Genomic DNA, 15,940 nt, shown 5'->3' with positions numbered 1-15,940 from the left:
GTAGACTTCAGGTCAGTAATCACCTAGGTTTAAATCTTCTTTTTGTTACCTGTTAACTAGATGACTCTGGGCAAGCGGCTTAATCCTTATTTACTTTTATGTAAAATATGTGTGCTAACTATTTAAAGGGTTGTTGAGGGGATCAAATAAGATAATAGAAGTAAAATGTTTTTTTTAATTATTAGGCATTAGAGAAATGTGAGGTTTTTAAAAATTTCAGTTCCCTAGATCAGAATATGTTTAGGGAGAACTATTTTTTTGTATGATGTTTCATTGAAATTATTTCCATTCATAATGGTGGATGCTGGAACACCAGTTATGAGACTCAGTTATCACCTCTCCTTGGCTAATCCCCAAACCTCCAACTTGTCCCCAGTGCTGCTACCCCTGCTGCTTGACCATCAACTTGGTCATCTCTCAGTTGTTGTTCAGGAGGTAGCCTGAAGGTTAAAAGGCATCTGGCTACCTCTTCCCTCTCAGCTCCCTAGTTTTTCTATTGCCTCTTCTACTTAGTGTTGTCTCTTACTGACACCAATTTATCTCCTCTTATGAATTTTTAATTTCTGCTTTGATTTTCTCAGATTTTTGAAAATCTTCACTGTACGTTTTTATGAAATTAGCTGAGGGAAGTTCTCAGCTAAAGAAAATATCACAGTATTTTTTGAGATCATTTGCAACAGTTAAGAGAGTATCATAAATCTAAGGATGGAAATCACCTCCTTTCTCATCACCCTCCTTTTCTGTGGCAGTATCACATAGATTCTCTCAGATAACAGAAGAGCAAAATTCAATTCAATAAATATTTATTAAATATGTTCATAGAGGCAAGACATTGGGGACACCAGGCTAAAAATGGACATTTCCTGCCCTCAACAAACTTAAAGTCTAATAAAGTATTATAGACATGCAAAAATAAGTATGATCCAAGTATATTCAATAAGATAGGGTTGCAAAGGACAAGTCAAAGCACTTTAGGAAAATATGAGGAAAGAATGATCACATTCAGCTGTTTGGGTTAGGGAAGGCTTCCTTGAGGCAATAGTCCCTGAATTGGGGCTTTAAAGTAAGACAATGACAGTAGATGGAGATGAATAGCATATTCCTTTTAAATATAGGGAATGACTTTCCTTCAAATGATTGTTCCCTTTTAAATACAGAGAATGAAAGCTTAGAGGTGGGAAAGATTCTAGACAAGGTTGAGAACAACCAATTTGTCTAGAAACTACATAGAGGTCAAGAATATGGGAGTGAAACAAGGCTAGGCAAGTGGGTTAGAACTAGATGGTAAAGGGCTTTAAATGCCAGACTGAGAATGTAACCTTTTACTATAGAGGTCATATGTAGCCAATGAAATTTTTTTTTTTAAATCAGGAGAGCTTAGTACATTGAATATGGGCTTGAGGGAAGAAAGAGAAGAAAAATTAAAGATGAAAGTGATATTTCATCTTGAGTGACTGAGAGTGATGACAATCACATCATCAGGGATAGAAAGTTTGGAAGAAGGACAGATTTGGAAGGGAAAATGAGTTTCATTTTTAATGTGTTTTAAAGTGTTGGTGAGTTATCCTGGGACACAGTAGGGGATGCAGAGCTAGAGCTCATAAGAGAGTCAGTAAACAAACATTTATTAATTACCTTATGTATACTGGGCACTGCCATATGTACCAGTGTTATAAAGACAAAAATAAAAGTCTCTGCCGTCAAGGAACTTACTTTCTGTTGGGGGGCAGTGGGAGGACAGCCTGTAAATTTATGAGTGCATACAAATGAAGTACACAGTATTTTTTAGTGGAACTAGTAGTTACGGGGATAAACCAAGACCTGATATAGGAGATAGTATTTGAGATAACTTGAAAGGAAATTTAAGGATTCTTAGAGGAAGAGGTAAAGAAGTTCATGAGGGACAGCCTGAAAGAATCAATTAGTTCAGTTAGCAGTTATGAAGTGTCTACTATGAGCTAAGCACTGGCGCTATGAATACAGAAAACGAAACACTCTGTTCTCAAGGTTCTTACCTGCTATTGGAGAAGGAGATGCATGTGGGTGTTTGTGTATGTGTACATACATACACACATTCATATATTCTATAAGTACATGTATACACATGTGTAATATATGCACATAATTATATTTAGAATAAATATATAACTATGCAAATGGGGTATAGAAGATGAATGAATGGATGAAAAAAGCATTTATTGTATATTATATATCATGTGAAGAGCTGCAAGAAGACCACTTTGGCCAAAATGAAGAATGTGGGATGGGAACTAATACATATTAGATTCAGGTTAGGAAGGGTCGGATTTACTTGTAGTTTCTTTAGAAATGTAGCTTAATTTCTGTCTTATACATTGTAATGTGAAGAAATAAGCAAAGTCAAGTCTTTAGTTCCATGAAAGTAAAATTTGTGTTTATGGAAATATTGTTAGACTTATTGGACCTTTTCCATTATTTTCCTTTCTTTCTCTCTTTCCTGACCACCTTCTCTCTCCTGGTGATGTTTTGTGGCTTAAAGGCATAGAATACCATTCTCTTTGAAGAATTCAGATTGAGGGTCACCCATAGTACAATGGTGAGTTGTATTGTGAGTGTAAGTAGGTTGTAGCAATTATCAATGAAGAATGATATTGGATAAGCAGCATAAAAGAATCATAGATTATAGATTTAGTGCTGGAAGGGACATTGGAGGTCAACCAATCCAACTCTCTCATTTTACAGATGAGGAAAACAAAACTGAGACCTTAGAAAGTTAAGTGAATGTTGAAGATCACATGGTTAGTAAGCAGAAGAACTGAGATTTGACTCCCAATCTAGTTCTTCTTTTACCATACCACACTGTCTCCAAGGATGTTATCAGAAAGGTGTATAACCTGAAAAGGTGGGTTAGAGTGAGGGACAACCAGAGGGTTAACCTGACAGAACACATCAATAGTACTTGATTTGTTGGTATGAATACTCCCTCTACCAATGCATCTCACAGTTCTCTTATGAGTTATGGAACAGCCTTTGAGGATTGCTTTGCTCCAAGATTCATCATATCACATAACTTGGCATTTAGTCTTTCTGATTTTATCTAGCTATGGAGGAATGGTGGTTGGGGTGTTATTCAGTTGATGACAGAGGACCTGTGCTTGAAGCCTTCTCAGCTTTGTAGGCTCTGCCTGACTTTTGATGTATTGTCCTGCACTTCAGTAACTTAATCTCCACACCATGAAGAGGCATTAAGAATTTTGGGAAGGAATTTAACAGAGAGTTACAAAAACTAAATGGACTTTTCACAGTTTAGATAATACAGCTTTCATGTGTGTAGCTCAGTGGTTCACAACCTTTGGGCCTTGGATTCCTGATGGGCTTGGGGAATTACTCTAAGGAATTTGTGAATCCATTTGTGCTCTGAGCGCTGTCATTTTGGTCTTAATTTAGCTCTGACTAAATATGCAGCATGAATAATGGATTTTATATTATTGATGCTTAATTTGTACTCTATAGGAAAAATGTTCTTCTAACTTTTAAAAAATGAAATATGATCTTTTGCCATCATGACTAACTACAAATTCATTTAAAAGTGTTACTGAATTAATAGTAGCTTTTTGTCATTATTTTTCCATTTAGTAGATATATGTTTATAGTTGTTATAATGTGGGGCCCCAAAATCTTTTTACCATTAAACCAATGTTCTCATAATTGAAAAGGATGGGAAACATAGGGAAGTAGACTGATTCCCCATTCAGGAAGAATGGTAGAGTAAATTTGACCATGGTTCTAGATGGATTTTAGGAGATAGGGAGGTACATGTGTGGCCACAAGTCTGCAATTTGGGGAAGCTGGTTAGAAGATGGTGGGGGAATAGACACTGAAGTATAAGACGTCTTGATGTGCCTGAAATACTGAGCCTCATGAGTTAGACAACTATTGGTTCAGTAGGGCTTCAGTGCAAAAGTTTGGAAGCTGAGAGTTAAAAAGTCCAGAACATAGTTTCTAACTCCCAGGGCAAGGCTGCTGGTGAGAGATCACAGGTACGTAGGTCAATGATCACTCAGCTAGTATGTGTCAGAGGCTAGACTTCCACCCAGATCTTCCTGATTCTGAAGCTGTCTGTCTGTCCACTATATTATTATGCTAGCCCTCACTTGGGTTATAAAGATATTTGAGTCTGGAATGAGTTTGGCTTGCTTCATGAGTAAGCATAACTTATCAAACCCTGGGTTGAATATGTGGGTGGATTCTTCTGATTTGCATCTATTATTTAGTTAGGTTGAATTTTGCAGCCATAAAAAGCAATAAAGATCTAAATTCTTTCTTTAAAGTTGAGCATAGGTGCTTGCTTACCACATTTAGTAACATTTGATTTCAGTCCCAAGGTACTGCTATTCCAGGGATGAAGTTCACATCTTGAAGTGTTCTAGTCCCTAGACTTTATTATCTTGGGCTATAAGCAGCACATATGATAAAATGTTCCATTTTTGCAGAGCTCCGTTTTGATTTTGTAGACCCCAGATGTTTGGTCAATTCAGATACATTTTAGGCAGTCAGTCCCATCTTTGAGTGCTGTGTGTGAACTCGATCCAAACCCCAAGCCTGCTGAGGTTGACCCATCTCCCTGGATGATTAGCTTCGGGGTTGTTGCAAAGCATAGTATTATAAGTAACTGGTAAAAGAAATTATAGATGATTACTTTAGTTATATTTTTACAAGTTAAAGTGGTGAGATGGAGTAGAAACACATTTTCTATCCTCACCTCTCCCTCCCATAGTTAATCTGATGGTTCAGGTGAAAATATAATTAGAACTTCTATTGGTTCAGGTTTAAGCATTCTGTGACCTAACATTATCATTTTTTACTATTGCCATTACATGAGGTAATGCCTTAAGGTTATGCCTCCTTAAAAACATCTTTTTTCTTAAATTCAAGCTTTTGAGCTTTTTAATTTCAACAAGTTTCTGCTAATTGGAACTCCTTGAATTAGTGTACTCTTTAGTTTAAGTGGCTAAGGAGAGAAAGGAAGAGAACGAGATGTGAATTTACATGGCATAGTTGGTAGAATCATAAAAAGACTTGGGTATAGATCTCAGATTGGTGATTCCTAGCTATGTGACCATGAATAAGTCACTTAACTACTCTGAGTTTCAGCATCCTTGTCTGTAAAATGACATGATAACTTTAGTAACTCATTTTCCAGGATGGTTTGAGACTCCAATGAGATAACGTATGTAAAGCACTTTGAAAAATTTAAAGTATTATGCAGGGTGACCCAAAAGTCTTAGTTCAATTTTAAGCTATTAAGGTTTATAGATCCTGTATCATTAATTAATAATCACCATCTCTGTACCAGGAATAGAAAAACTATTAAGGTTTACAACTGCATAAAGACTTTTAGGACACTCTGTACACATGTATGCATTTATAGTATAAACTGTCATGATCATGAAGACTGTTTTGGCCAAGAAGGTATATATTTCCTGTTTGTAAATGTAAGAAGTGCTTTGTGCTCTGGCTGCAGAATGTGTCTTTCATAAGAAAAAAAGCTAGTACTTCTGCCAGTATTTTCTGAGTTTTAGTATTTCCAATAAAAAAGCAATCAGTTTATTTTTGATAATTTATAATTATTTTTCTGGATAAGTACTACCAATGCCACCCAGCTTGTTTCAGTAAGTTCCATTACACTGAATTTTTGAAGACCCAGCTGCAGAAGGGATATCTTGCTTCTTTCTATTACCTGACATGGGACGAAATATGGAATCAGGGCTTGGAACTGATAAGGACCCAAGAGTAACAACATTAAAAAAAAGTTGTTAAAGTTACTAGAATATGTAGCTGAAACGACTAAAATTGAATACACAGAAAGAAAATGTATTGACTTAAACTAAAACCTGAAAGAATTCGGAGGCAACAAATACAAAGGTTATGACTCAACAACTTAGAGAATTTAGAAATAAAATGAATTAGAGGTATTAAAGAGACAGCATAGGTAGATAACATGCATATTCTGAAGTTAGCTTGTTTCGTTTAACTTATCGTACATGTTAGAAATGATTAATTCAGGTCTGACTTTTCCTATTGCTTTAATCTTTGTTTAAATGAAACTTATTTTGAAGTCACCAGGGAGAGGAAGATAAGGCAAATTTAGACTTTGGTGAGACAGTGACTGAAGAAAAACTTGATGCTTTTTACACTGTTTATCAGTCATGTAACATCATTTGGAGTTTTCTTGGCAAAGATACTGGAGTAGTTTTCCATTTCCTTCTCCAGCTCATTTTCCAGATGAGACAACTGAGGCAAACAGGATTAAGTGACTTACATAGGCTCATAGAGCTTAAGTGTCTGAGGCCAGATTTGAGCTCAGATTCTTGCCTCCAGTCCCAGCACTCTATTCACTATGCAACCTAACTGCCCATAGTCACCTTAAAAAAAAAACAATAACAGAAAACCTTAAAGATTCAAATGTACTATAACAGGATACTAGGATAGTAGATTTCATAGGAGATTTAAAAAAAACACAACTCTGTACCACAGGAGAGGCAGCGGGATGTAGTGGATAGAATTCTGGGTTTAAACACAGCCTCTTATATTGACTGATTCTGTCACCTCTTTGTGTTTCAGGCTATACCCTAGGATTTATCTTGTAAAATTGATCTGTGTTGGTGGAAGGAAATTAGCTCCTGAACCACAGAGCATATTTCAGGTTAACTGAAATCAATCAATCAGTAAAATTTATTAAGCACCTACAAGTCAATAGCCAATAATAAATATCAGGGAAAAATGTTTATTGACTATTAAATGAGAGCATATTCCAGATCAAATTCAGTCAGTCTCTCAACAACAATTATTAAGCCCCTACCACATATCAGGCACTGTGTTATGTACAAGGAATTCAAAGACAAGGGCATAAACAGATTAGATAGATCTATTCTAGCCAAATTATTTATGGCAGTCAGCCCTACTTAGGCACCACCAGCTGATCTCCTGTAGCCCCTAACTTTTTGAATGTGTGGTTTTGAATTGAGTTTGGGGTTGAGCACTATGAATTTTCCCTATTCCCTAGCATCCTACTGTTGTGGAATTTAGTTTTGACCTGGATTGGCTCTGTAGATTGGGAGAACCTCTATGGAGGTTGAATACTTGCTGGTTGTCTATTGTATCCTCTCTTTTAAATGTGTCAACCAGTTATTGTATCTAACAAATTGTATTAAGTGCTGTGGAGTAAAATAAAGAAGTTTAAGTCATTGTATCTGTGTCCATGAAGGATTTACCATTCTCTTTAATATTTGACCTGGCAGAAGTTTTAAGTGGGTAGATTTAAGTCCTAGTGTGACTAACTTGTGTGACTAAAGAGAGTTATTCACTCAGTTTAATGGAATATGATTCACAGAAGGGTATGTGAATTTATATACATAACCTGCAATGATATTGCCAAATGTTTGTTGCAGTAAGGAACCTTTTAAAAAAAAATTGTGTGGGTGCTTCTTTACCAGAAGTGTCTATCTCTGAAGCTAGTTAAAAATGCTGTTCTCTCTCATCTGGAATTTTTATAAGTATTTCCACCAATCAGCCTAGGAATAATTGTAAAAAGTTTGACCATCTCTTGAACTTTTGCAAGCAAAGTCAGTATTTGGGACCTTAGGATGTTGCAAAAAAAAAAAAATGGATGTTTTCTATTGTGTGTATTGATCTTTATCTGTATAACACACACATATACTTTAAAAAAAACTTTAATTTTTCCAGTTTAGACACAGCTATACTTTAACCATTTGTTTCCATAAACTTTTGAAAAGATAGCATTTGAATTAATTCCTCCTAGGCTGTGAGCTGAAACTGTCTCCAAGAAACCTGATTGAATTGTTAGTTTGCAAAAAACATCCCTAAGTGATATTGACTTTATATTTCTGTTGTTTTCCCTTAAAGCCGGTAAAAACTGCCTTTCTAAACCTTTGCTAAAGAAATATTTACATGTTTGGGCTTTCATTTTACTGAGTAATGTCATAGTTTGCATTCCTGTATTTCTGGTAAAAGTAAGAATGTTGTAACATTTTAGAGGTAGGCTGGGCCATAGGGGAAAAAAATCAGACCTCAAGGAACAGACATTTGAAATTCTCAATGCAGTAGGTTTTCCTCCCTATAGATATAGGTGGTTTATTTCTTAAATTAGGTTCATATGGATCTACTGTCTGAGTTCTTCACATGCTGATATAATTTCACATACTTCATATTGCTTCACTTATTTTCATTTTATTGACAGATTGCATGCATAGTTTATATTAATCATCACTGCAAGAGTACTCCTAAAGGGATCATTAAAGTATCCCAAACTACCAAAACAGGACCTATTTCTCCAAATTTGTTTCCTGTATCCTATAGCAAAATGATTTTCTCATTTAGTTTGTTAATCTCTTCCCCCCCCCCAATGAAAGTATGAAATTTATGTGTTTTTTTGTTTTAGACCAAATGTGTGTGGATCACGTTACAATGCTTACTGTTGCCCTGGATGGAAAACCTTACCTGGTGGAAATCAGTGCATTGTCCGTAAGTTCATATCAAAATTTTCATTCAAGTTTTCCAGGTGTTACTGTTTTGGTATGCATTGTTTCTAGTATTTGGTACCAGTCAACTATATGGCATTAATATATTGATGGCAAAGCCTACTATAAGTAGAATTTGACTCCAATTTAGGAAATGTATTAAAACTTTCCAGCTTCCAGAAGGGGTTCTTAACCTGGAATCCACTAACTTATTTTTTAAAATAAAATGATAACAGTATTCCAATGTATTTGGTTTCCTTTGTAGTCCTATGTATTTTATTTTGTGCATTTAAAAACTTTATTCTGAGAAGGTCTATAGGCTTCACCAGACTGCCAGAGAAAGGAGCCCATCTCTCTGTCTCTCTCCTTTTCTTCTCCCTCTCTTTCCCTCCCTCACTTCCTCTTCTTCTCCCTCTCTTTCCCCCTCCCTCCCTCCTTCTCTCTCTCTCTCTCTCTCTTTCTCTGTCCACACATACACACACATATACACTCACAGGTTTATATCTGTTCTAGGGTACAACTTAATTTTATCTTTGCTTTTAGAATTTCCCAAGGTTAAGAAGATCCATGAGTATATTTGCAAAATAGTTGCATATGCTTTGAATGCCTATAAAAATTGATTGTAGGCATTTTCAAGGGTATTACTTCTCTTAGGTCCTCCTTGAATTTTTCTTTTCTGGTTACTAACCTATCTAATTCCCTTATGGGATAACTTTATGTTTGTTCATGTAGCTTAGGGGAAGGGAGTCACATTAATGTAATGAAAGTAAAGCAGTAATCAGACAAATATAGTGCGAAGAATGAGGGATAATGCCAATAGGACTAATGACTCCTCTGATTGAGGAGCCATGGAATAGTTCCAAGTTGGCTATAATTCCTTTTTTAAAATAGCATTTTAAATGAGAAACCTATATAACTATATAGCTATAAACTATATATAGTTATGAATCATGGAATTTTAGAGTTGGAAGGAACCTAAGACTTCATCTAACTCAGGATTTCCTAACCTAAGGTCCACAAAGCCCTAAGGGATAGATCCCATGTATAGATTTCAGGGGATCCATGAACTTTAATAGGAAAAATAATACATCTTTATCTTCACTAAACTCTCACTAGAATTTAGCATTTCTTTTAATTATTTAAAAACATTTCTCTGAGATGAGGTTAGTAGGCTTCACCAGGCTTTCAAAAGGGTTCATGACCTAAAAAAGATTAAGAATCCCTGGTCTAGTTCAAACCTCTCATTTTACCATTACAATTAAATATTTAGAGCAAGACATTGATTTACAAATTCAAAACTATCTTAATAAATCTTACCCTATTGAATACTAGTGCCCTGAGAGAATTAACATGTTTCTCAGAGTTCTTGATTATCAAGAAAATAATCTTTCAATCTCAAGGAATTATGGAACTGAATGTTGTAAATGAAAAGTAGATAAATAAATTAATAAAAATAAGTTTTTATTTGATAAATTCAAACCAATTTCAATATACAAAATAGTTTCTATCATGTTGATATAGGTCCCTTGTGTAAAACTATGCACAGTATTATTTTAGTGTGTTTAAGTACTTTAGTATTTAAGTATTTTATCATATTATAATTATGCAATCATCATAACTCTAACATCTACTGTGCGCTGCTCTATTTTGTATTTTCCATTGAGAATGTTATTTGAGCCTCATCTTCCCAGAGCTTCTTCCTACCAAACTGCTTTGGGGTTTTATGAGAAGGATCATTCCTGTAGCAGATACACTCTAACACAATGATGGAATTAGTCTTGCTCATTTTGAAGGTGAATTTACCCATTTAAGGCATGAGCACATGGTTTATGTCACGGAAACAATAATAGACTAAAAGGTCTGTTGGGAGCTCAAAAATATTCATTCATTTCTACAAGGTGAACAGTTTCCTCACTACCCCTGCCTATCCATAGGCTCAGTCTTTGTCACAGTTGATTCCAAGAATCTCCATAATTGCTAAGGGAGCTCAGAGGAGAAGCTGTAGTATAGAGAAGAGAATTGGAATGCTGGAGAAAACCTTAGAAATTATCTCATCCAAAAGTCTTGAGGAGATTGAGGCTCAGAAGGGTTGGGGCTTGCTCAAGGTCATACATACAACTAGAAAGTGGTAAGACTGGCCAAGCACTTGGGTCTACTAAATATTGGCTGGTTGTTGTTTTTCATTATACTTAATTGTATCTTCATTACTTTCAATTAATTTACTAATGGACCACTGGCTTTATTTGTAGCAATTTGTCGGCATTCCTGTGGAGATGGATTTTGTTCAAGGCCAAACATGTGTACTTGCCCAACTGGACAGATATCTCCTTCCTGTGGCTCAAGATCAAGTAAGCTTTTTGCACATGATAGGATATGATATAAAATGATACAATAATTCCTTTATGTGGCTTAGCTTCCATATTAGGTTTTGGCTTTTTGTCTACCTGCTTTATTTTTTCTCTCATTTCAACAGTCAGTTTTTCTGTTTTCCTATACACTTGGAACTGCTTTTTTATCTGCCCTGCCCTGCACTTTTGGCATGAGTGTGTAAGGCAGCCCCCACTGGGAGGTTGAGGTTCAAGATCAAATTTTTTAAAGATAATAAAAATGTATTTAGAGACAATAAAGACTCCACTTCATAGTAGGAATATAAAACAGGGAATAATTTAAGCAAGTTTGAGGGTAATTTGCAGGAAAGTACTAGATGATACAGCTTTTTGCGGCTGTCCCTGCAATCATCTTTTGGTTCCCAATGAGCACCATCATCATGTGTACTTTTCTCTTTGCTTTCTCTCTCTAGATTTCCCAAAGTGGGGAGATAGACAAGTGATTCAGGGAGAAGAAGATAACTTTTTAGCTGGAGCTGGGAAAAGACAGGAAGTTTATAGTTATACAATCAGTTCATAATTAGTTCTTTCCTACTGCTAGCAACAAGGCAAGGACTGTAATTGCCCTTTTTTCTCTAATAGATTCATCCCATGAGCTGCCCTTTAGTGACTTTTTTTTTTTACATATTTAAAGTAACACTTCATGTTACTTTGGTTGGAAAGAGAAGCTAGGAAAAGAAGATAGATTCTTTCCTCTTTCCCCCCTCAAACTATCACAACTGAAGTCTAGAGTGAGTCCCTCAAATATATTAGATTCCTTGATGAATGTATGATCTCACTGATGTGGATATGTCATCTAAGAGATTCATCCACACCTTCTTATGTGACTCTTTATCCATATATCTTCCCTTAAATCCTCCACAGGAGTCTACCTGGTACATAATAAGGTCCTTACTCTAGAGTGAGGTAGGGTTTTGGCAAACTATAACCAGAGAGCCAAATTTTGCCCCTCCGACCTTCTGTCCCCCAAGTTCATTATGTCTTCACACTAAAAATGGCTTTTACATTTCTAATCTTAATAAAATTTCATTTTTTTGAGGGGGGGAAAGGCAGGGCAATTGGGGTTAAGCAACTTGCCCAAGGTCACACAGCTAGTAAGTGTTAAATGTCTGAAGCTGTATTTGAACTCAGGTCCTCCTCTATTCATTGTGCCTACCTAGCCACCCCAATAAAACTTCATTTTAAAATGTAAAGACCATTTTTAACTTAAAGGCCATATAAAAATAGATGGTACGTAGTTTTCTAATCATTGCTCTAGACCTCCTGACTCTGCATAGATACTCATGTGGGAAGAGGTGGATAAATGTGGACCTCTTGCTTTGTTATAAGATCTTTTTTTTCAGTTATATATCTCTCTGATGGTATCCCTTTATACCACATATCCCATCTAATTCTCTAGTGATATGTTGCAGCTTATTCATACACCTCTCTGTTGCCATTCAAATTGCCTTGAATTTCAATTCTTCTTAGTTTATATTTATTTATTTGTTTGTGTTTGTTTGTTTATTTATTTATTTGCTTTTTGGAGGGGGGAAGATAGGGCAATTGGGGTTGTGACTTGCCCAAGTTCACACGGCTAGTTTTTTGTGTTAAGTGTCTGAGGACGGATTTGAACTCAGGGCTTCCTGGCTTCAGGGCCGGTGCTCTATTCACTGCACCACCCAGCCGCCCCCCTCCCCTAATTTTTATTAAAAAAATTTTATAGAAAGATTCTAACATGAACTTGAATATAAGTGGAATGATTTTGAATGTCTCTGATATAAGGAAATTTATTAAGAGAAAAAGAAGGCATTCATTCATTCAGCAAATATTTATTGGGTATTTAGTATGTGTAAGGCATCAGTTCAAGCTTCCCTAAACATCTTTAAAAAAAAAGACTTGGAATATCCACAGTATACTCAAAATCCCTCTGAGTGCTCAGAAGATAACAAAATTGTTAACTAAATATTATTAAATATATTGTGAATGTGGCTGGAATGTTAGTTTTAGAAGGTCATATTTATGATTCATGCAGTTAGATTAATGTGTTGTATAATGATCTTCAGTATATAAAAATGTAATCAATTATATACTTATGTTCATCTTATAGGACTTGGAGCATTTTAAATTATTGTACGTGCTATTTCTTCATATATTGTACATATATTTTATTTTCTTATGTCATGAAATTAATTGGTTTGCTTTTTGATATTTAATTGGCTATGGCTGTAATTTCTTTGATGTTGAGGTGTTAGTGAGAAACCCAGTCCTTAATTATAGCATTGTTCCTACAGGAAAGTGTGATTCCTTTTACATTCTTGTTTCTAGAAATATGCAGTGACATAAATCTGTGGAGACCTCTTGTATTGATAAAGAAACGGCAGCATAGGTAGACATCACTTCTTATGGTTAGAACTTTACTCTAATTGAGTAATCTCAATTAAATAATAATAATTGCTAACATTTGTAAATGTATTATCTCATTTGATCCTCACAACAAATCTGTGAATTGGTGCTCTTATAATCCCCATTTTACAGTTGAGGAAACTCTAGCTTAAGTGACTTCCCCAGGGTCTTGCATATAATGTCTGTAGGTAGGATTTGAACTCAGAACTTTCTGATTCCAAGTCCACCACTCTACGTACTGTGCCACTTAGACCTCTTAACACAGAACAACTTAGAGACTAGTTACAACTAATTATAAATTGACATAGAATCCCATCTGGAGAATAGTTATCTAGTATACCATACTGTGTACAGTATTTATGAGTAATATACTCTCAGATGAACAGATCTTTACTTGCTGTAAAAGCCAGTCTCCTTTTAACACTTAATATTTTCCTCATTATGCCATATGACAAGAAATAATGAAACAAAACTATATCAAAGAAATGAAAAATCACAGAAAACTCAAAAGGTGAGTTGTGGGCACAAGCAGGCTGTAGCATGTCACGAATCATATTCTGTGCAAATAGCATGAGATCAATCAGTAATTATTTGTTAAAACTCCTACTATGTGTCAGGCATTGTGATAAGTATTGGGGACATAGGTACAAAGAATGAGATAATTTACAGTCACATTGAGCTTACATTCTAATTGGGGGAGACAACATGCATGGAGATGTATGGCAACAGACCCATGGAGACAGGGGATGTAGTATCATGAATGAGAAAGAAAGAGAAAGCCAGGTTGGCTTAGTTGCAGAGTGTGGGAGGGAAAATAATATATAAGAAACTGAAAATATAGATTGGGGTTAGGATCTGCAGGGCTTTAAAAACTAAACAGATTTATATTTTATTCTCAATGCAATAGGAAGCCACTGGAGTTGGTTGAGGAGGGGAATCACATGGTCAGATCTGTGCTTAAGGAAAATTACTTTGGCAGCAGTGTGTAAGATGGACTGGAGTGGTGAGAGACTTGAGGCTGGGAGGCCAATTAAGAGACTGTTGCAATAATGTAGGTGAGAGGTGATGGATGTCTGAACTAAGATGGTAGCTTTGTGAGTAGAGAGAAAGGGTAGGATATGAGAGATGTGAATATCAGCCTTGATTCCTCTGTTGGTTGGTTTTACTTAATTGATTTCTTTGTTATAAGGAAGGTCCCTTTTAGGGGTATGGAAGAATTAGTAATGCATATGGAAATGGATGTGATATAAAAACAAAAAGATATGAAGAAAACTTTTTTAAAAATAATATTGAATAAGCCATCAAGGCTTTATATGAAAAGAAGAGCCAGTTACATGATAGAAAATGAGACAAAAAAGATAACTAGCCTGGGTGGTACTCAGGTATTCCCCAAGATTGAAGAGAAGAAGAAGATTATCACAATGCTTTGTATAATTTTTGTAGAGGATTTATGGGACAATATGACTAAGACCTATATAGGATGAAAATGTATGGATCATGTATAGTCTATCTACAGGAGAGGAATACCAGTACTAGTGAAATCATGCTATCCCTCAAAGTATGGAGGGTGGAAGAACCCAAGAGTCAAGGAGGTCAGTTAATATGGTTTTAAGGATCATTGTAAAACAGATCCAATTCTAGCAGGCACCTTTGAGGCTGCTGAGAAGTTGCAATGCTTGGGAAAGGAAGAAATACAGATAAATGTTCAGAGAGGGATCTTTCTAGTCCCTTAGATAGGAACCACCTCTTAGCTGATAATAGTGTCCTCTTACATCAATGAGGCTTCACATTAGGAAGGGATCCCAGTAAATTCCAGTGAATCAGTGAAGAGTCACAAGCTTATGCAGATGCCTGATTTAAAAAAAATGATACACAATGAGAACCTCAGTGACAAAGACTTATATGGGCATTTGAAGATGGATTATTAATAAGAACAGAGAAGGAATCAGTGTTCTTAGTACATGGAGGATAGTTGTGAATTAGGGAAAGATTCATTTGGGAGATTTATTTGGGAGGTTCTGAAAGTTATGAATTCATTCAAACTCTCCCTGAATTTATTTGTATTTTCAGCCTTTACCACCTCCAGAGGGTAAACTGTCCCACAACAACTTATACAAAATCATGCTTCCTTTTATTAGTATAAAATACCTTTTCTGGGTGTCAAGGAATATCTTTTAATATTCTGGGCTTTGCCAAGCCTCTTTTCACCCTGTCCTCATGTCTGACCATTTTATAAACTTTTATCACTTTCAGTTTGATTGGATTTAAATCAATAAGACCTTTGAGTACTTCTCCATTCCTAGCACTGTGCCAGGAACCATGGAGATTTAAATAGGAGTAGAAGATGTGGTTCCTACCCTTGAGGCAAATGGAGAGTAATTCTATACTTGTAAGTGGAAGATAGCATGGTGAAAATTTTAGAGGGAATCTGGAGTTTAGGGAGTTCCTTGTGGGCTGGGGTTAATCAGGAAAAGCTTTATAGAAAAGGTCAGTCTTGATCTGAGCCTGCAGGGTTTAGATTGGCAGAAAGGAATGGGTAGTATAACCCCTTCTCAGCCTTGGATGAAGGCAGACTGGGGAGTCCACATTTTAAAATTCTATCCTCATGAATAAATAAGACTTTTCCTCCTTGAGGTCATTTAAATTGTC

General features: G+C 35.8%; 1 protein-coding gene across 4 annotated transcripts in view; it reads left to right on the top strand.

The window, feature by feature from the left end:
- FBN1 (fibrillin 1) overlaps positions 1-15,940 on the top strand; it is a 305,284-nt gene that overhangs the window by 35,885 nt on the left and 253,459 nt on the right. For all 4 annotated transcript variants that reach the window (XM_069097991.1, XM_069097992.1, XM_069097993.1 and 1 more), the window contains exons 3-4: positions 8,441-8,523; positions 10,769-10,867. In XM_069097991.1, the coding sequence (XP_068954092.1) occupies positions 8,441-8,523; positions 10,769-10,867 (182 nt within the window). The remainder of the gene's footprint in view (positions 1-8,440; positions 8,524-10,768; positions 10,868-15,940) is intronic.

This window comes from Petaurus breviceps, unplaced genomic scaffold (assembly GCF_028583685.1).
Source record: "Petaurus breviceps papuanus isolate PSGF00001 unplaced genomic scaffold, PetGlider_PUasm1.0 37, whole genome shotgun sequence".
Lineage (NCBI taxonomy): Eukaryota > Metazoa > Chordata > Mammalia > Diprotodontia > Petauridae > Petaurus > Petaurus breviceps.
This window is presented reverse-complemented; position numbering and strand designations above follow the sequence as displayed.